Here is a 22149-nt window from a genome sequence, read left to right on the forward strand (position 1 = left end):
GTTGCATGAATATGTCTGATGTTTTCAGAGTTGTGGTTATGCAAATCGAGATGCTGATTTGCCCCTGCTGCACCCAGCCTACATGGAGAGATTTGGATCTCACTGCTGGAGTGTGTGAAAATGCTCATCGAGTTCGTTATCATAAGCAGAGGAATTGTTCTTCAGCATCTTTGTCACAGGTCTGTTGGCATCATTGTTAAAGAACTGACCTACAGAAGGCATAGCAGTGATGTAAGTCTTTACATGGACTGCAACAGGAAGAGCTGAGCTAGGAGAAATAAAATATATGTCAGTAATGTCAGTATGAAATTCATTTCTGATAAAGTTTATTGATTGATTTGGTACAGAGTATTTAAGAGCATTTCTRTTCACTGGGATGTGCAGCCCTACCAAATTCTAAAGCACAAAGCTCTTAAAAAAAATAAATACATTCAACATGTTTTAAGTGATGCTTTACAATTAGTATAGCGGTTTTCAGCTTTTACAGAGCTATGCAAATCTTATATAGCCTTGAGCAGGAGATGCATTATTTTATTGGGGAGGGATACTGAGGTAGCAGAAATTTAAATGAATTGCAGCAGAGAAAATAGAGACAGTATCAAAAGCAAAATTAGATTTGTAAAGACCTTTCCCCTCATTCCCACATTGAAAAATACGCTGCCCGTCAGTGATATCCAACCCGTTAAGTTGAGGCTGTTGCTTTCATTAACTTCTGGTAAACAAAGGCAACCCCTATTAACCTACCACAACAGTTCTTCCTCTCTCCCTCCTAAGAAATATGAGGTAACAGTACAACTAAACTTTTGAATAAATATACATAGTCAGGTACTTTATTTACAATAAAGTAAGTTGGATGTTTCATTTGATTATGACAGTTTGTACAGCTATTCATCACATTTTTTTCCCTGCAAGAGTAAACTTTGTTATTAACAAAGGTTTTATTATTAAGAGCAATATGCTGAATTGATTTTTTTAAATCCATAACCTATCGAGCTTCTCATTAGCTACTGATAGTCTTGTATTTCTTTGATATAGTATGAATTTCCAAATATTTTTTTTCCAAGTCTGTACAATTCAGTAGCACACATTTGGCTGTGTTTATTGAAGGGAGGGGGAGGTTGAAAGCCGCTTCCAGCAAGATTTTAGAGAGGGAAAAGGCCATCCCGTTATTCAGCTGAGGAGGTTGTGCCCAGGACGGGTGGGGATGCACACTTGCCTTGCTGCACCACTACAGGCTCCAACAGGCTTGTGCCACTCACTGTTACAGCTCAGAAACAACAACAAATTGGACAGATTTTCCTGACCGTCAGTCCCTTTATAAGTCAATGATACCTCCCAAAAATTAGCTGTGGTCCCCCATGATTGCATGTACCAAGGGTAGGTAGTGTGCCTACTTGCCATGTAAATACCTGCAGATCCAGACAGCCAGAGAGCTCCAGACATTTTACAGAGCCACCTGAGTGACTGAACCCAAAGCAGACAAACCTAAATTATCCTATCTGCCCAGCTTCCTGGATTCTCACTGGGGAACATGCCAGGAACAGGAGTTAGTTTTTCCCCATCCTTCTCTTCTCATTCATTCATTATTCCTCTTACATGTGTCACTGATTCTCCAGGAAAGCCTCCTCCTGATAGAGGTGCTTTATGCATATCTTCAGCCTTGGCAAGTGCTGCAGCATGCCAACCTCTCTGCTGCTGAACCTACCCTGAGGCTGAGTATTACCATGGCTGGAGCTGAGTGCAGGCTGTGCATCTGCAGGGAGGGCCAGCAGTAAAACCTACTTTAGATCTAGAAAAGCACAGATCCCAGCTACAACTATGTCACCACACTCAAGGGCTGCTGCCCCAAGTGGTGACTTGACCYGATGCTACAGAAAAGGTACCTGCAGGCAAAAGGTGATGGGCTTCCCCTCCTGATGGTATAATATTGTAACTGTCCTTGCTACAGGCAGAGTTGCTGGAAAGGTGAGTTACATTTATTTGACTTGTGCCAGTGTCTTATGCCAGTGACTTGTGTGCTAGCTTCTGGAAAGTGATCAAGCCAGACAGCAATACAAATCTTCTGTGGAGCCGTGTGGTCCGGTTGAGCATGGGATGCTGCATTCCCTAGAGTGCGTTGTCACATACTTGTCTTCAGTCTGTGCCCACTGTCACGTACTGCATACTTATGGATGGACACATTACCTACAGGCCAGATTCTCAGAGGAAATCAATTACCATTGCTTCACTGCATCCAAGTGCAGTGGCCAGTACAAAGAAGGGATAAACAAGTATCGTTCATATTTTGCAGTGATTTACAAACTCCATGCAATCACTTAGTCATTGGTTATTGGCTATTTAGATAGCTACTCTGAGTGCAGCGTAAAAGAAAACCTAGTAACTATAATCCATTCACATACTTACACGCAAAAAAGAGCTGATGGCACTTCTGAACATTCAGATGAGACGTGAAGATTGTGTCACAACAAGGAGCTGTAAATATTCATTCGATGTTCTTAGATRTTGTAAATCTAAGGCCAAAACAGTCATGGAGTGAGTTTTGGTGTATTTTCCCTACCCCCAGGCCCATAATTCAGTATAACAACATTGCATCTTTTTGTTCTGTGTAGTATCTATGAGGTCTGGTGTCATGACTGTGTACCCAAGACTCTACTGGAGTACCAAAGATAATTATTAAGTTCCTTACCTACTTAAAACCAATTAGGAAATCGCAGCACTCACATGCTTGCAGATATCAGGTCTGATGAGACAAAAATGAGGGAATAAATTAACACTACTCAGGAAAGAGAAACTGGTGCATACCATAGAGTACTGGAATGTACAAATGTCCACATTATTTTAGCAATAACCCATAAAATGCCTGATTATTACTTCACACTTTCTTTTATGTAGTGAAGTAACTGTGTCTAGCAGGGAGAGAAATGAAAATTTCAAGCCTTAGGCTCTGTTTCTGTCAAAATCTTGATTTCTGTCAAAATCTTGATCTCTTCCTATGTAAAAAGATGTGAAATATTTATCTTGCTTTAAGAGTTTGAGAGCAGAATGTCATTTCACAAAGGAGTGAGAAAACTGGATCTGTTACAGGAGTTATCTGTAMACCTTGTACTCTTGCTTCGGTGTGCTTACTTGCACACTGTGCTTCTGCAGGATTATCCCTGTTTTGCGATGAGGCACCAGTTATAGGAGTTTACTCACTGAGGAAGCACCAGGTRGGAGAGGGATTTGACACTGAATCACCCAGAGCCTATATCCAGCTACTGCCCCTTCCTCCTTCTCTCCGTGTGTGCCTCAGGAGCAAGCTTTGTAGTCAGCCACACACTTTCATGGCTAACTGCTGTGTGTTTTATTGAAAATTCAAATMCTACTGCTTTCAGAGGGGTTAGGCACCTTCTGATTACAGGATCATGCCATATTTTGTGTTTTATGTGCCCCAGAAAAGAAATCTGCTAACACCACCGTAAAAGTTCCAAATTGTATAGTTGTCTTTTTGATTTTTAAAGCAGAAAATTAATGCAGGGTGAGGAAAGGAAAATAAGGAGCTATGGTTAAAATTTTTTAAAGTGAACGCTAGTCAAGTCCTTGTCTTCTTTTGAAAAATTGTGAACGGGAGTGCGAGGAGCGGACAGCCGTCGCACCTCTCAGGACTGTTTTGGGGGCTTCTCCCCCMCCCGCCCGAAGTAACTGCTGGTGTCTAGTGGCAGTGGTCCTGCTTGTAGCCAGCCTCCGCGCCCGCGGTGGGTGCCGCAGAGGCGCTGGGGGCAGCGCCGCGAGAGCGCAGCACTGATTTGAGGCGGGCGGAGCGCGCCACCTAGCGCCACGGAGCACGGCACGGCGCGGCACGGCACGGCGCGGCACGGCACGGCACGGCACCGCGCCTCGTCCCCTCCGCTGGCGCCTGCTCTGAGCCCCTGCAGCCGAGCGGGGCGCGGGAGCTGTCTGCATCCACGGTGCAAGAAGTGCCGCCTTGCACGAGGGACATCCCTTCCTCTAGCGCTTCCCACCGAGTGTTTCCTTCTGCGCTGGTGGGAGATTGAGGACGGCTCTTCCGTCTCCCCCCCCCCCCCATAATGATAAATTTTATTAAAAAAAAATGGAGGAGAGGAAACCAGAAGCATCTGGGTTTTTCCCACAGAATCTTTGCACTATCCATTAAAAATAGCAATAACAACAAACAGTACTTGTCCTTAAAAGAGATGTTAGATATATCTCCATTCTTTTTGTTTCCTCACATGCACACACACAAGAGCCAATTATAAATCTTATTCCTAATTAAGTCCTTAGTGTATTAAGTAAGAAACCTCAAGTGGAGTTTTTTATGTGCTATGCTTGGTTTTATGCCAATTAAGTACACACGGAATTCACCTCAAAGTCATGTTTAGCTTCAAAAAGATGAACTACTAACTTCATGTACGCTGGCGTCATTTAATAGAGCTAAGAGATCTGTCTTTGCAGGCTTAATTCTCAGCTTTTTTCATATGAAAAATCAATATAGAGCAAAATGCACCTATAGCTAGAATTAATTCTGTGGAACATGCCCAGAACAAGGCCTGGAGGAAAACAATGCGGTGATGAGCTGGTGCTGGGTTTCTAAGGAGCATAAATTAGAATTCATTCCTCACACTGCATTTTCACATGAACAGCTATGATTTCAGGGACTGCTGACATGCAGGCACCTCTGTGCTTAACTGCATGCAGCACAACCCTTGGGTGTTTCTCCGAAATGCGGCGGCATTTAGAGACATAGAAGCTAACTTTGTTTCTGGTCACTGTGTTTGAGGAGCAGCACCCAGACTCCTGCAAGACCTGCCAAGAGGTGCCCCAGCAACCGGGGCTGTCACGGCCCAGAGGTGTTGCCTGCTGCAGGCCAGCCCTGCACTATGATCCTGAATATGGATTTTGTGGCAGTGGCTCAGCATGAAAAAGAAACAATATTTTCTTGTTGAATTGCCACCTCCTTACCCATCTGTCTCCAGATCAAACGACCTAGTTTCAGTCTGCTGAGCTGTGAAGACAGGGTAGGATTGCATTGCCTGTTCGTAGGCACATAGTCATTTGTAAATGTAATGAGACACAGGGGGCACAGCTATTGAGAGTACAGGGAATGCAAAGCCACAGAGGAAGATGAAAACAGCTTTGGAGCCAGGTTACTGTTGGACTGGTGGGTGAAAAAGATGCTCTTGATTTTATTCCTTGCTGCAAGTGTTTGTGGTGATAAAAATCTAAATGGTTTAAATGCTGTGTGGATACACCGGATACATCTGAGCAAAGGCATATCAGTTTTTGTGGACAGGATCGAATTCCTTCTACCTACGTAACATGAATCTCTCTTTTCTGTACTTTCTCTCCTTATATTCTACAATTTTCCATATTTTTTTTGATAATGTTTTTTCTTTCCTGAAAAGCCAGGTTATACTGAAAGTGTACTCATAACCTGCTGTGCTCATGAGGAAATAACATTTTTCAGTGATTTATTGCAAGAAAATCCATCTTGCTGAGGAGAAGGTGGGAGCTGCCGTGAAAGGGCAAGGATGGGAATGCTATCGCAAGAGTGCTTTCAGCTGAGGGGCCCAGCAAGGGTGGCATGCCAAGAAGCATGGTGTGGAACTGTGCTTGACAGTAGACATTGTAAATTATACCCTTGGATGCTGGATTCTCTGTCAGGTATTTTAAACAGGTAGTCCTCAAGAGCAAGTCACCAGACCAACCAGCATGTCTAGTTTACATGAGCTATAGAAAATCATTTTATATTCAAAGCCAGTGAGCTATTGTTAGCCTAATTGAAGTTTCACATTAATTATTGGTCCCATTGCAATGATAATAACACTTACAAGCAAATTTTCCAAACAGTAAAGCTCATTCTCAGTAATGATATAGTTAAAATTGTTATACATGTGCTTTCTAAGATCTGTTCATTTTCTCAGGTGTTAGACTCATCCTTCCATGCTTCTCTGTGCCCTAATGAGATCACAAATCTTCTCTAGGGAGACAGAGCAAACAGGGTGGTGTGAGGTTGTGACAGGAAGACACCTGTGTCCAGATTCTCTGATGGAAGGAATGCGGTGTTGATGGTAGGAGTTTCTTCCTCCTCCAGGTTTGCTTCTGGTCATTTTTATGTGTTTGCTAACTCTGCTTAATTTCTTGCCCCTCATTAATTCATAGTTCAACCTTTTATTGCAGTATATGCTACAAATTACATATCTTGGATATGTGTCCTTTCAGTCGTTTTTACCCAGCTCCAAGGCTGCATTCTCTTAGTGACCAGTAATTGATCTGTAGGCCTGGCAAGGCTGGTATCATCCTGTGCTTGCAGCTTCAAGGCTTCTGATATCATTTKGTGATTGTACTGTTGGAACATCCTTGATACAATCACTTTCTTTTCTTCTTTTTTGWTTTTTTCCCAGTAGTCTTGGAGCTGTAGTTTCATGATAACCCAAATAACATTTTTTTAATGCGGCATAATCACTCATAGATCCTTTATCTGAGCTAGTAATCACTCCACAAAAATAACAATCCATTAGAAGACATATACGTGTATACACACACACACAGTGCTCTGGTAACCACATAAACTAATATCTACATATAAAACAATGCCACTCATATGTTGTCAGAACCACGTTTTTACAACAGGGCRCACCTCTATCTACCTAATGCCCTCACCAGGCATTAGGATGGCCAGGACTGAGGCACTGGGGCTGTAACTTAGCAGTCCCAAAGTGTGTGCTGACCTAACAGTCTAGATGAGACCAGACATCAGAAAATGTGTTACTGGGAAGCAGCATGATAAAAAAAGCCTGGGGTAGAGCTAGAAAAGATCTTCTTATTCTTGATGACTCATGCACGCTTGCTTGAGAGAGACCAATCCCATAGCAGTGTTGAGATTCTAGAAAGTGCTGTTCAATAGTGAATTGTCTATTGCAGGAAATATTCAGAGGTAGTATCTCCTGGCATCTTTTATCCAAACATTTTCAAGGGCTTTACAGACACTGGTGACTTCTTCCCCTGGAAGGGAGGATTGTCCATGTAACCATTTTGACAAGGAAGAAGTAAATGATTTACCAAGTGTCAATAGCGAGGTTAGGAAGTAATAATTCAGATTCCCAATGTAACCTATAAACAGTGCACTCTTTAAAAGCAAGAAGAAATCTCGTCTCCCACAACCTATGTTAACTGCAATAGTGCTGCAGCTGGAGTCATGATCAAGGACCACTGTATCCTATATGAATCCTCTGTCACAGAGCAGAAGTGATTCTCTAGGGCTTTGCCTTGCCATTTCGAGAATGGAAGGAAGCCTGCCATGGGGAATTAATGCTGCTCTCCAAGATCCATTTGTATTAGCAGTCATCTGTCTTTCTTAATTGTAATGACGCATTTTAGGTAGGGAAAAACTGTTTTGGCTCTTGGCATCTATATGAAATAACTTTTGTCAAACTTCAAATGATTTTCCCCCCTCCAGAGCAAAGAACACAAGGTTTTTGAAGCAGTATTACTTATGATAATTTATAAATAGCTATGAGGATAAATAATGGATTTTACTTTCCAAAACCAGCTGAATGTTCATATTTTATATCGCCTATTTGACCTTGTAGGGAGCCTTACATATTCAGATTAGTTTATAGTATTTGCATGTAGTCATTAGAGACGTCAAGCAACCCTAAGTCATGACTATCTGACCTACAGAGAGAAATCATTTAGAGATCATTTTCAAGACAAGCTAAGTCAAGCTTTAAATTAATARTTGTTGTGGGTTTTAATTTTTTAAAATCAACAGTCAATTCCTTGTTAAGATCTGTTTATAGAAAGTTGCCTGGACAGATGCCAGGCCTCTTGCTGCAAGAATCAGATCAGCTTTAGCTAGTTTAARTTAGTTTTTCTCTCTTAGAAGACTGAAAACTCTGCAAATAATTGGCTTTGTGGTCTACCTTGTTTCATATTATGCTCTTTSTCAAGCATGTGTATATGTGGAGACAGAAAAGCTGTGTAAGGGAAGAGTTAGTTAAGACATCCTTCCCTTCTTAGTCCAATGCAAGAGAAATGTCTTGCTTGATAAAGTCCCATCTTTAAAAATATAAATGGCCTAATCATCTTAGATCTAGGATTCTTTTTTTTTCCCCAGAGAATCAAGAGAGCATTTTTCTGCTACCTAGATAGATATTTTTAATCATACTRATGGTGCTTAAATAGGAATTTAAGTGCTTTGCTGGATGGAGGCCATATCAATGCCTAGAAGCCAAATCTAATGCTTACTGAAGGCCATATCAAGCCTCTGAGGGTTTCAGTGGGTCCAGGAATGAGCTCAGAAAGAGCATTACGTCAGGGCCTAGCTCCAGGTGCTGTGCAGAGAGGAGGTGATGGATGCATGCCTGCACCCATTCACCTGCCTTTGCTCTGCAGAGCCTGCACTGAAAAGGGAAGGAAAAAGCCACCCCAACGTTCAGCCTCGGTAGGTTCACTTCTTTCCGCCTACAGGAAACACTCAGGCCGAGCAGAGGAATGGGTTTTGAGGAGAAGGCTTGGATGTTAGACTCCCTTGCTGCAGTCTCCAGAATTGCTCCAAAGTACATATTATTGACCTTAGTTGCCATGTCTGGGAAAGCTGCCCTGTCCGTGCAGTCAAGAGAGGTGGAGCTGCTAGAGCACACCTCACTTCTCCCTCTACCATTAACGGCCTGCGTGGGAAGGCTGCAGAGCCACATCACAGCAAGGAGTCAGGATGTGACTCTTGTTCTCTTTGGATCAGAGTCTCTCTTCAACCCTTGGCACTGGCTGTCATGGACATAGCATTGATCGCAAAGCCATGTCAAGATCTTTGGACTAGTAAGTGAGGTGGAGAAATGAGTTTACCTYGCATGGAGGATTTGCGTAGTTTCCTTTCGTTCTTATGAGGAGTGAGAGCACAACAGTGCCTTTGAGGGGTGCAACTTGCATTGCCATTGCCCACGGTGAAGAGAGACAGCATTCCCAGACTTACAAGTTCCCTCCACTTCACCAGGTGCTCTGTACAGCATCTGAGTAGCTGTGGCAGCTTAACAGCTCCTGAGGTGGCTGGCAGGACCTCTGCATCAAATTCCCTGCCAGCAGACCAGCAGCTTTGAGCAGAGGCACCTCTATGAGGCATTGGAGCCTCAGCAACAAGGCAAATGCCCTCTTCCACATCCAAAACCCAAATATTTTAAAGAATCTCTCTTTACGGCATTAAATGAAAAAGCAATATGTGTGCCTTTACTCTTTAGGGAATGGGTTTTTAAATCTAAACTGTGTAGATTCAACCATGGAAGAGATTCCCAGTTTCTGAAGATGCTGCATCAGCTTGCTCACAGCTGCCATTTCAGAAGTTTGCAAAGCTATGAGTCCCCACAGTTGCTCTTTAAGCCAGAAGACATTCTTTTTTTCCTTACATACAACTATCTCTGATGTAATAATATAATGTGTTTTCTTTCCTTTTTTTTTCATATTCTAAATATGTATTTGAGTACTGTATTTGCCCCCAAGAATCCAAGAATAATAATAATATGTTCTCTGTGTTACTTACAGTTAGCAAAAGAACATTTGCATATATGCTTTTAATGCTACTAATGATGCTATAATAATGTCAAATAAAATGTCACTGTAACTGTACCTAATTAACTTTACAGATTTGACTGAAGAGATRCATGGTAAGATCCTTCAGGGTGTAAGTCAGTCTAGCGCTTGGCATTCACTGTGTTCATAAGATTTACAACAACTAAGAGTGGCTTTACAGACTACTCTGTAAAATAGTACAGACTTGAAAAATACTACAGAGTTTAATGAAATGCAAATCATGTTTCAGTTGTTAAATAAACCTGTTATCTCAGGTATCTCAGGTGATAAAACTGTAAAATTGTTSTTCTTATACAAAAAGTAAATAAGTAATTACTGTTTCTTTTGATGAAGGGGAGTGAAACMCCACAGACCATATAAAGAATAATATTCTATTAATGGTTTGATCCAAAGCCCATTGGAAGTCAATGGAAAGACTGTTGACTTCTGATCCAAAGGCCATTAGTCTGAAATTAAAAATTCTAGTGCTTTCCTTTGCCCAGCTAAAACTGAAGTCAGTYGATCTTGGATAGTTTATGAAACAGGAACTAATGCTGTACAATAAAAATCAATTCTCATAGAYAACGAAAATGTTTTTGCTCAGTTAGACTATGTAAATACAAGCACATTATTAAAAATGGATCAAGTTAACATTATTCAAATGAGTTTTAATTCTGTTTGTGTAATTTAAAGAAAAACTTATGCAAGTTGTATCATCTTTAATGTCAGATTAAAGCTAAACAAAATTGAATTTCCATATAAGCTCCAATTTCTAAATGAGACAGTTTAACAGAAATAGTCAAAGTCTAGTAATTTCCAAAGTGAGTTGATAGTGAAGGATTTTTTCCTAAGAACTTCAGTAAGGATGGATGGGCACAGTTCAGTACACTGAAATTACATCATAAATCTTCTGTTTCATGATACATATAGTTAGGTACTTCTAAACTATCATTTTAGTTGTCAAAAGCCTTTGTTATGTGAATATGCAGTCTCTGTGATTGATACTGAATCACTGAATAAGCAACTTCTGGATGTTCTTCATTAAAAAGCAGTAATTGTTTATCATTTTAAAGAATGATGAATCAACGAAAATATTTAAAAGTATTAAGAACACTGTAATATCAAAGGCTGTATCTTGACATGTGACTTGTACCATGTAAATTTTTCATGGCCCATTTCCTTAACTAAATTGTGCAAATAATAAATAAAGCTTTTGGTAGAAAGTTAAGAAGGTAYTAAGTCAAAATATCTCCAAATATTGCTAATCCACTGATTATGTTAACCAGTGATTCATTATGTAAAGCAAGAGGGAGATCTCCTTGGTTTAGGTGTAAAACAGCATGGCCTATCAAGTATCCCAACCCCAATTCCCCATACAAAGCAAATATTAACTACTGGAAAAACACAAATTGCCATTTCCTCCCAAAAGTCTGCAGAGGTGCTGCATGTCAAGCTGAGGATTGACAGAGAGTCAACCAGAAGACAAATTCCTACTGACTGAATTTTACATACATCATTGCATTAGAAAATTCTGAGGACAAGTYCATAATCACTTTGCTTTGGACTATGATTTGTTCCAAATACACTTAATAAAGAAAAGATAGTGTATTTTGTACTTCCTCAGAGCTGAAAGTTTATCTTTCATACAAAGTAACAAGGAATGTAGTAACCAACAAATCATAATGGTGATGAGAGCTCACAGAGATGCTCTTATGCTGGCTTTAAATAGTGATGACTGAAACATGGATGCAACTTCACATCATAAATCATTTTTTAAAAGCAATATCAGTCTAAAACAGGTTATCTCAAATGCATCTGTATTGAATTAGGAAATGATGTCTCAATACTGTATCAGTCTGAGGGACCACATTAACAGATCCAAGTATTTCACGCACACAACATGCACCAATGTTAGAGCATCTCAGGACTAAATCTGCAGCTACATTACAGTGAAAAGGTCCAGTCCTACTCTTTATGAGTTCCCAGTAAAGCCTGTGAAAATACCCATAAGTCAAAAGGAAGCAAAGAGTATTTTCTAATACCACACTCACTTCCAACATCTACACTACTGTATAAAATATGCCCAGTTTTCTGGCCCAGAGACAGAATTTGCCCTTCTCTGGGCTACATAGGTGTGGTGCTCTGGGCCCGATGTGGTAGATACTGAGTGCTACTGACACTAAGATGTAATTCTTACCCTTTTTTGTATTTTTTCAGTTCAAATTTTCTTTAACACTGGACATATTGTGCTGTGGACAGGCAGAATAGGTTTTACGTAGCGTAAAACAGAGCATATGCTGTAGTCGTAGCGTGAGGGCACATCGATCTTTAAAGTGGGTGGGGTGAAAAGCCTGTTCCCATGCAGTCTTACACATGATGCCTACTGGGAAGGATCCCCAAAATGTGCTGGAACCCAAGCTGCTAGTGTACGGAATCAGAGAGATCTAAACAGTGTGGGCCAAACCAATCCAGGGAGCAATGAGGCAGTACAATCAATACTTGAGTCTTTTTGAGGGTTTATTTATTTATTTATTTATTTATTTATCTTCCTTTGAGATGGTGTTATTCATTAATATGGACACAATTATTATTGTTAAATTCTATTGCTTATCAGCACATTATTTTTTCCTACATCCAATAGATCCTGTACCTGTACTGTGGTAATTACACTACTATGTTTTGGGTGTTGTATTTCTGGATATACTAAAGACATTTTCTAAAAGAGGCATAGCCAGGTTGTGYGCTGTCATTTGCATATGAAAAATATACTTTTTATACTGAATAATTCATTTTTCTCTGAAACTTACTCAAATTAACTAAGCCAATAGATTTACCAAATTTGGCTAGCTGGAGACAGATCATCTTGTAAAAACTGCTCATGATTTTGTTTGGTTCTAGACAGAGATGACACAGGGAAAATCCTTTCTATTTGCCATGAAAGACAAACTGGAGTTGATTTGTACACTATCTCATAACCTCAAGGGAAAAAAGAACATTCTTGACTCAGGTTGAGGAGACTAATTTGCTTGAGCTTGCTTCCTAAACCCAGGTATCACATACACTGTTTGTTTGGTTGTTTTTTCCCCCAAATTAATCATGTATTTTAATTAAAAGACAATATTTTCCATTATAAAATTCAGAGAGTCTGCATAGCTTAGGCTCTTGTGCATTCAGCAGCTTGTCCTTTATCAAAGAGTCAATTCTCTTGTTTATTGTTGGTGGTACACAATGTGCATTGATTGTGGAGAGTAATCTGTTTAATTAGCTTATTCTTGTGTCCATGTAAAAAAAGTCTACAGGTAGCAAAAACAAGAGGTAACAAAAAGAACTGGGACAATCTTCTATTACAATATGCAATGTATCAGGATCAGAATATAAATTATCTGTTCTGGAAAACATATGATGAGTTCATGGAATCATAAGTTAACATAATGAAAGCTTGCTGTTTATAAATAGCAACCTTTTGTTGTTTTTCTYGTTTTACCCTTTACATCTGCATTGGAGATCTGAAGTTCTGATGTTAGTAAAATCAGTGCAAATTAAGAGATTATTGTATTATTCCAAATTCAGAATGGAATTTCTAAGATCCAGAGAAAACTAGAGTCTATAATGAGAGCTAAAATACTATAAAATCAACATGATAGGATTTTGCTCCAACTTTAAGCACAGTAAGGGTCTGATTGGTTTTACACATAATACAGTTCAACTAYTTACAAGATAAGAGAATGAAGAACAGACTTTAAGTGTAAGTGTGGATTAAATAACAAAAAAGAAGAAATATATACTTTATGAAAACAAATTGATTAGCCTTGGATTCTTCCTCCTCTCTGGAAAAGATACAGCCAAGGCTGATGGTGTTGGGAAATAGGGTGAAGTTCTGTTATATCGTGAATGATATGGAAAAAGTGAATATGGAATGGTTATTTACCAAATACTTTCCAGCAGATAATTCACAGAGTCTGCATATCTTAGCCTCTTATGCTTTTAATAATTTGTCCTTACCAAAGAATCAGTCTCCTGTCATTTAACTGGCAGTATATAATGTGCATTGATTGTAGACTGCAGTCTATTTAATTAACCYGTTCAGGTGTCTGTGTAGAAAATGGCCCAAAGTACCAAAACCAGGAGATACCAAAGAACTGAGAGCTCCTATTTTTTTGTTTATTTGTTTGTTTGTTTGTCACTTGCCAAAGAAGTTTGCAGCATCTGCTGAATTTAAACAGATGCCAGGGCTGAACCAATACAATGCAGGAGTGCTTTTTCATATATGATGTTACGAAAGCATGGAATTATTTGTGCAAAAATACCAAGTAATCTAAAATTACAAATGTTTTTAAATACATACAAATTCTTAAAATTAGGCTTTTTGGTGATTATTGAAGTCAACTCAAACTCTTGCTCTTGAAATCCCTGAGTTACCAGTCCATGTAAGAAATGTGGGTATGAATTTCCTTGTTTCTCATACTGTTCCCTTGATCAACAGCAAACAGCAACTTTGAGCTAGATAAGTGAATATGTGATTGACATGTAAAAATGAAGCAAACTCATAAAAGTATGGGCCCAGTATCTCTCTAATCAGAATCTTTCATATTTTTAACTGCAGAATCCCCTGCACCTGCAGATGAGTTTAGAAAACTCACTGAGTTCTGATGCTGATGTCACTTTCTCAATCCTTGCAATGAACAACTGGTACAATTTCAGCCTGATGTTATGCCAGGAGGAGTGGAACATCACAGATTTCCTCTTCCTCACTCAACAGAGCTCCAAGTTCCACTTGGGATCCATTATAAATATCACAGCAAATCTCACTTCAACCAGTGACCTTTTGAGCTACTTACAGCTTTATCTGGAGAGCATCAAAGACACCACATCTACCATTGTTATGTTTGGATGTGACATGGAAAAAACACGGAGGATTTTTGAAATAACCACCAAGTTTGGCGTGATGCCTCCAGAACTTCACTGGATTCTTGGGGACTCACAGAACGTGGAAGAACTGAGGACAGAAGGTTTGCCACTAGGTCTTATTGCTCATGGCAAGACAACAGAGTCAGTTTTTGAGCATTATGTGCAGGATGCAATGGAACTAATAGCAAGAGCTGTAGCAACGGCCACCATGATTCAACCAGAACTAGCTCTTATTCCAAGTACAATGAATTGCATGGACATAGATGAAAGGAATATCACTTCAGGGCAATATTTATCAAAGTAAGTTTTTCCCTTGCTTTTTTGTAGCTAATATTTGTAGTATGCTTCATTTTCTTCTCCCTCCCTGCTATTCTTAAGTAACTGGACTCATGCCCATAAGTATTCTGGTTTTGAACATAAAAGAGCAATGTAAGATTCCTTTTAAAAACAAAAATAAAGTCCTTACTGAGTATGTGGATTCATCAACTGTTTCAAATCCAGTGAATGCTGAATGTTTTGCCCCTTACATTTCTCCTAGCTTTCAGCAAATAGAATTTATTGGAGGAAGTTAAGATAAATGTTCTTGAAACTTCAGGTATGTTCTCAATGTCTTTTGAAATTATACCTGAGCTCTGTCTTCATAATGGTGTAGTAATAGCACTGTTCAAAAAGCAACCATTTGAGACACTGATAGCTCCTTAATTAACCTTCATTCATAAATTAAGGGTCACCAAAAAGCTGTTTCACTATAATAAAGCAAGCCTTGGGAGCATGTATTGCCCTGGTTTACAATCTCTCCGTTGGGTTATGACAGTAAGTTCATGTTATTGTTCAGGCTATTTTAACTGAGTAAAATGCTGTCCGTACAAGGAATAGTCTGAGAAAAAATCCTGAACAGCTTGGGAAAAGAGACGGTTTATGGAAGATATGATAGAGTGCAAAATCACTAGTGGAATGAAGAAAACAGATAGATACATATTGTTCATTGTTTTTTATCCTTTTAACAGGCCAAAGAACATGATGTGAAAGTGGCATCAGCAAAATACAAAATAAACGRAAGGCAGCACTTCTTCATATAATAAGCAGTATAACTGTAGGATTTCTGCCAAAAATTTAGCAAACATAAGAAGCTTAAGTGAGTTAAAATACTCAGAAKAGAGATCACAGGGGAAACACCATGTCACTGCATGTTCTTGAAGTCACTGGAGCTCAGTTAGAGAATTAGGAGGAAACATTAGGAGGTCATATGCTTGGTCTGTTTTTTCGCCTAGGAATCTGCCTGTGGACCCTATTAAAGACAGGTTGGCCTTAATCACTGCAACTTTTTATAATGYGTGAGTGGGACAGATATCTGATGGCCGGTACTGGTGTATTTGAATTAGCAACCTAACAATTAATTTGTTGAAGTAGCCATGATTTCTGAGACATGAACTACTGKTGAGGGGCTTAACTATGAACAACCTTGTCAATTTCAGTGGTATTTTCAGGCAAACAGCTTACCTTAGCTGATGAAACTTTTAGCTGCTTTGGTATTTAGTCATATTTCTATTTGAGTTCATCTGTCTTTATATGTAGCCCCAAAACAGCAGTGGGCTACAGAAGGACGGGGGTGAGGGTGGATAAGGCATAGCAGAATAGACCTTCAACTTCCACAAGTACTACATATAGTGAAATAGCACTCCCACAAGCTGGCATATCTGAAACTTGAGCATTCATGCCAATATTGCACTCTTACATTGGCTRTGCAGACATTTAAATGCCACCTTATGGCACCMAAGTGCAGAATAACAATTATAAACAGAAAGATCCTGCTCATGACAAAGAWTTTTTTTWAAAAAAATACATTTGAAGATTAGGCTGTTGCAATGCTCCATCTTTATTAATTCCTTTTATGATGAGGTCAGATCCCTGATMTGTTTAAGTCTGCTCGGGGGAGCATCCTCGTTGCTAGAACAAGGCATTAGATTATTAAAGTCCTCTAGTCTTATAGCTCTGCTTCTTGGGTAACATCAGCAGTTTGCTATTTGACTGACTGCRCATTCCGGTTCTTGTTTCTTATAAACTGTTCAAGAAAGAGAGGGAATAACCAAGCCATCAAGCTTGAAAGAAAATGAAATCTTTCAGCTAAATCATTCTCAAAAGTACCACAGAGATATCTCTGCCAGGATATGGAAGAACTGCTAAAGCTTTAATAAGCAGTTTTTACAAGAACACACATTAAAAACAGGAATAAAGCTGGAAAGAGCAAATGGCACAGTTTGAACTCGTTGTCATTGGTCAAATTGAGGTAATGCTGGCAAAGCTTTAATATCAGCTGTCATGGCCTATTGGTCTGATCTCCAGGTCAATAATATTGACATAACCAAAAGGAAATTAAATCAGCTACCTAACCAGAGGATATAGCCTTTTACCTTCTGACACTTGTACACATGGTCTTTCCATACAGATCTGTCAGTAACCATGCTGAAAAGAACAAATTCAGATATTGCCAATGTGTCTATGTGATACTCAGCACCTATAATTCCCAAAGAATTCAMACTGGAGACTCCTGGCTTAAACAGTGTAGTTAGACCCTCTTACCTGTTTCTGAAAATTATTGAATAAGGCAGCTTTTCCATGAAGCCTCTGTCACAAGTTTCACTAGTGCTGCATACAGCATAGGCAAATGATTAGCAGCCACAATCATCCGCATATATAACAAAGTGTTGTTAAAATGCATCTCTCACGTGGTTCCCTTCATTTATTTTGATTTATACTCTGTCACTACCAAAAATATAGAACATGCAAATCATCTATAAAAGTGAGCCACTACCTTGGTAAGGTAGCAGAGTCATACATTTAAGTGCTACTAAATCTCTGAGGTAAATGCTTCTAACACACACAATTCAGCCACAGGACAGGTACGGAGGGTTTGATTCACTCTCATGGGCACACTTATTTCTACAGAGAAAGTCAGGGAACACAGTGCATAAATTTCACTGTTCTCATTCTACCTGTTGAAAATAAATCCAATGCATTWTTCTGTGGTTTCATCTACTCTCAAAATGCCTGGTTTGTAACACTCTAATATCCGAGTTTTGTTGTAGTAGAAATTGTAGAAATCAGAGCTCTGCTGATTTATTCCATYTTAGGATTTGACTCTCTTAATTCTGGCATTTTCTGAACTGCAAACACTGTTTTTCACACTTAGCTTTTCTTGAAAAATTTCACACACAGACACATCTACACATTCAATGGTTATACTGTTTTTATAGTAGTGATGACCTCAGCATATAAACCCAGCAAGGTTTGTAGGGAAGAAGTAGTATCATTTTTTACAAAAATGAAGAAGACAGATAAAAAACACATAAACTTATGGACACCATCTTTAATTCCTAGGATTATCTTCCCCTAGAAATGGTGCATTGATTACATTTACATACACAAACACACATGCAAACATACACCATCAAAATATATAAAAAACACAAGGTGGGAGGAGAGCATTAGTCAATCAACAGTAAACACCATTGATTAATAAGTTATAGTATCAATTAGATAGTATTAGATGAGATTTTAATTTAATTAGGTCTTTGCCATAGTATTGGATTGGATAGATTAGATTAGTATTAGCTTATATAGGTAAAGGCACATTTGGAAAATATGCACATTTATGTGTATCAGTCCCATATACAAACACGTATGTGCATTTTTAGGCATAATTCTCATACAGAAGTGGGATGCATACAGATCAATTGATTTTGACCATACTAATTGCGTCATCTTTCTCCAAACACAACACACACAAACTGGACTGCCTGAGAAGGATTTGTAGCCATTTCCAGAAAAGGTCACGCACAAAATCAAAACAGAAACAGTCTCATCTAGTACCATAAATTTGACCTTTACTGGGGACAGCAAATTGATTTGACTATGCAGTTAGGAGTTGTAAGTGCTCATAGTCCACCAGAACACATCAAAAGATAATAAAAGGTGAAGACCAGACAAAAATGTGCATGCACACACACTTGCTGTGTATTTGCCCTTTCCAAATCAATTTAAGGCAATTTTTTCCACTCTAGCTATTGATAAATATTTAAGACTACTTACAGTTTATGTTTTACCCATTGAGGCTAAAATGACAGTTATCGTCTTTATACCTATTTCAATACTTACTTCCATCCAATTCTCAGGACTAATGTGATGTGTTATATTCTACTACAACAGCTAAATAAATAGTCTGTCTCCTGAATGCCTCTTGCTGAAAAGTATGTGCCTGTTTTTTATTTTACACCATATTAGCAGCAATAAAACTCAATCGTTTTTATTGGAATCATCCTACAAAACCTTCTCTACTAGAGGCCCTCTGAAGCCTTCCAAAATRCATAGCACCTTTCTTATTAACAGAGCTGATCCTTATGCTTCCTCAAAAAAAGATTTTTCTCTTTACAACACTTATTTCATACTCAGATCCCTGCTCCTTTGTCCATGGCATTTTAGCATTTTGTATAATGATTGTTATCACAAGTTGAATTCTGCTCCAGGGGAGGATAAGTATTAGCAAACTTTGCCAGACTGATATAAAAGCCCAATGCTTTTTTTTTTTAAAAAAAAAAAGTAGTTTTGTAGACACTTTAATAAACTTTTTTTATTTTTAAGAAAAACTGACTCTTCTGGAACAACCATCTTTTAACTGAGACCATTTCTTCATGCTGAAGTGGCTAACAGTGACTTAACAGTGCTAAACTTGCATTTTAAAAAGCAGATTTGTTCACTTCAGAGTGTTTGAAAGCTGTTGACAGCTCTTCAGTAGCATCTCTTACATAAGCTACATCCTACAGAGAGTATAGACTTTTCCTTGGAAGAATATTTCAAACATCATTTCTATTCTCCCATTTTCATACATATTTTTATCTAGAAGAATGACTGCAGATCTATTGAGTTCACTTTAGAATTAACCTATATTTTACTTACTTATTTATTAGACAAAGTTAATGGRAAAAAAATAGTATTCCCTCACTCACTTTTTCTGATAAGTAAAAAGAATATTCTTCCTGAAGAATTTCCATCTGCATTATATAAGATTCACAGAGAGAGAACATTCACAAGTATTTTAGCAATAAATTAAGTGGCTAGCTGATCACGCCAAAGGAAAGCTATGGCAGGTCTAAACGTTCATCCAGATCTCCTGCTTTCGTTCTTTGAACTCAAAACCATTGTGTCCTCTGTAGCATACAGCTTCAGTGATCTGCTTCTGATTACTCTACTTTCTCGCTCCGACAGGTTTTTAGCCAACACAACTTTTGAAGGTCTCAGTGGCCACATAAAGGTGAAAGGCTCTTCCATTGTCAGCTCAGAAAACAACTTCTTCATCTGGAATCTGCAGCACGACCCTGTCGGGAACCCAATGTGGACTCGTCTGGGGAGCTGGCAGGAAGGAAAGATAATTATGGACTATGGTATATGGCCAGAACAGGCCCAGAGACATAAAAATCACATGCAACATCCTGCCCGGCTGCACCTCAGAGTGGTAACTCTGATTGAGCATCCATTTGTCTTTACAAGAGATGTAGATGATGAAGGTCTTTGCCCAGCAGGACAGCTGTGCCTGGATCCTATGACAAATGATTCAGCCGTGTTGGACAACCTGTTTGAAACTCTTCAAGGAGGGAATGACACTGTCCCCATTGAGCTCAAGAAGTGCTGCTATGGCTACTGCATTGACCTACTGGAGAAGCTGGCTGAGGATATGAACTTTGATTTTGATTTGTACATTGTTGGTGATGGAAAATATGGTGCCTGGAAGAACAGCCACTGGACAGGTCTAGTGGGAGACCTTCTTGCTGGAACAGCTCACATGGCAGTGACATCATTTAGCATCAACACTGCCCGCAGCCAAGTGATTGATTTCACCAGCCCTTTCTTTTCAACCAGTTTGGGCATCCTAGTGAGGACCAGAGACACAGCAGCTCCTATTGGAGCCTTTATGTGGCCACTTCACTGGACTATGTGGTTGGGAATATTTGTGGCTCTCCACATTACAGCTATCTTCCTCACCTTATATGAATGGAAAAGTCCTTTTGGGATGACACCCAAGGGAAGGAATAGAAACAAAGTCTTTTCCTTCTCTTCAGCCCTGAATGTCTGTTATGCAATCCTGTTTGGAAGAACAGCTGCCATCAAACCCCCCAAGTGCTGGACTGGAAGGTTTTTAATGAATCTCTGGGCTATTTTCTGTCTGTTTTGTTTGTCCACATATACAGCCAACCTAGCTGCTGTCATGGTAGGAGAGAAGATCTATGAAGAGCTTTCTGGAATACATGACCCAAAGGTAATGCATCTCTACTGTTATTAACTCATCATTTTCTTCTTCTCAGTCAAAATTCAATCCTGCAAGATTTATGTGGGTTTTTTTTTGATAAAATCAGAAAGTAATTTGTCTGCAAAACTTAAGTAGTGCTACAATTAGTTATTGTCTGCCTATGCTTTGTGGAAAAGTTCAGTGACAGGATCTTTAAGCAGCTCTACTTTTCAAAGTGTAAAAATCTTGGGGGAGGTGAAGGATCAAAGATTTGGATTTGCCCATTTCAAATGGCAAGTGGCTTCTGTATGAAGATTAGGGATTAGGTTTCAATTCTGAGATCTTTCTGGCTCTCATTTGAATCAGTTAGATGATTTGAGTCATCCTGAGATCTAGCCAAACAAAACTGAATTATGAAGCTATAACCACAGATATTCTAGGTAGAATTTTCTAATTATTTTATGAGGTAACCAGAAAAAAAGAATCAACTCACAGTGATACTCACTGATAGTGAGTACTCAATATCATAGTGATACTCACTGAGTGATCACCTTATCTGATACTCTAGTATCAGATACTACAAACACAGGTCTTAGTCCTGAACTGAAACACTCATTACTCATGGCTTGGGCTTAATAGCCTCAATGATCCCATTAAATTAGTGGAATTAGTAGCACTTCCTATGTAGCCACTTCACTGCTTCATGGAGTATGTTGGGCTCAACCTAGAGGTAGCTACCAATTTACAATGTGGAAATTAGATGAAGTAAACTCTGTGGAAAAGAATGGCCTGCTGTAATGTGAACTGCAGGAAGAGTTTCGTATATTTCATTCATACATCTGCATCAGAATTCTTCCTCTGTAGGAATAGTTATAGCTGAACATGTACTAACTGCCTCTCACGCAGAACTTGAGCTCTATTTTTTCAAAAATGTCTCTACATTTTGASGCTTAGGTTTAGGAAGTGTAAGTGGCACACCAGTTGTAGAGATTCATGCAGTGCTTTAGTTACTTATTTTTACATGATTTACAGATTTTATGTGAGATCTATTTACCTCTTTCAGTAGTGGAGATTTTTTTTTCAAAAGTATAGCAACAGGATGCAAAAATAATCTTTTTAATATTAATGCATTTTTAAACATTCTCCTGCTGCTCTCTAGACAAATATGTCCTTGTACTGTGCTTCTGAAGTTTATTTAAAATACAAAGCCCAAAATAGATCAGCAACCTTCTTGAGGTGATGGAAGACACATCTAATTTCTTCAKGCTGGCAGCCACAAACAGTAAATCTCTTCTGAGCTTGCAAACAGTTAGGAAGAAAATGCAGGTTGAGAAAAATCAGAAAGTTTTTTTTCAAGATTAGAAACCTGGTATTTAAAGTCACTGTTGCCCAATAGTATC

The 22149-nt window shown here is 39.0% G+C and overlaps 1 protein-coding gene across 1 annotated transcript in view; it reads left to right on the forward strand.

The window, feature by feature from the left end:
* Positions 1–22149, forward strand: part of GRIN3A (glutamate ionotropic receptor NMDA type subunit 3A) — a 77052-nt gene that overhangs the window by 19073 nt on the left and 35830 nt on the right. Inside the window, exons 3-4 of the mRNA XM_085299949.1 lie at positions 14165–14769; positions 19732–20779. Coding sequence (XP_085156075.1) covers positions 14165–14769; positions 19732–20779 — 1653 coding nt within the window. The remainder of the gene's footprint in view (positions 1–14164; positions 14770–19731; positions 20780–22149) is intronic.

The sequence above is a fragment of the Rhea americana genome, unplaced genomic scaffold (genome assembly GCF_003343005.1).
Source record: "Rhea americana isolate MKP2758 unplaced genomic scaffold, rheAme1 scaffold_158, whole genome shotgun sequence".
Classification (NCBI taxonomy): Eukaryota; Metazoa; Chordata; class Aves; order Rheiformes; family Rheidae; genus Rhea; species Rhea americana.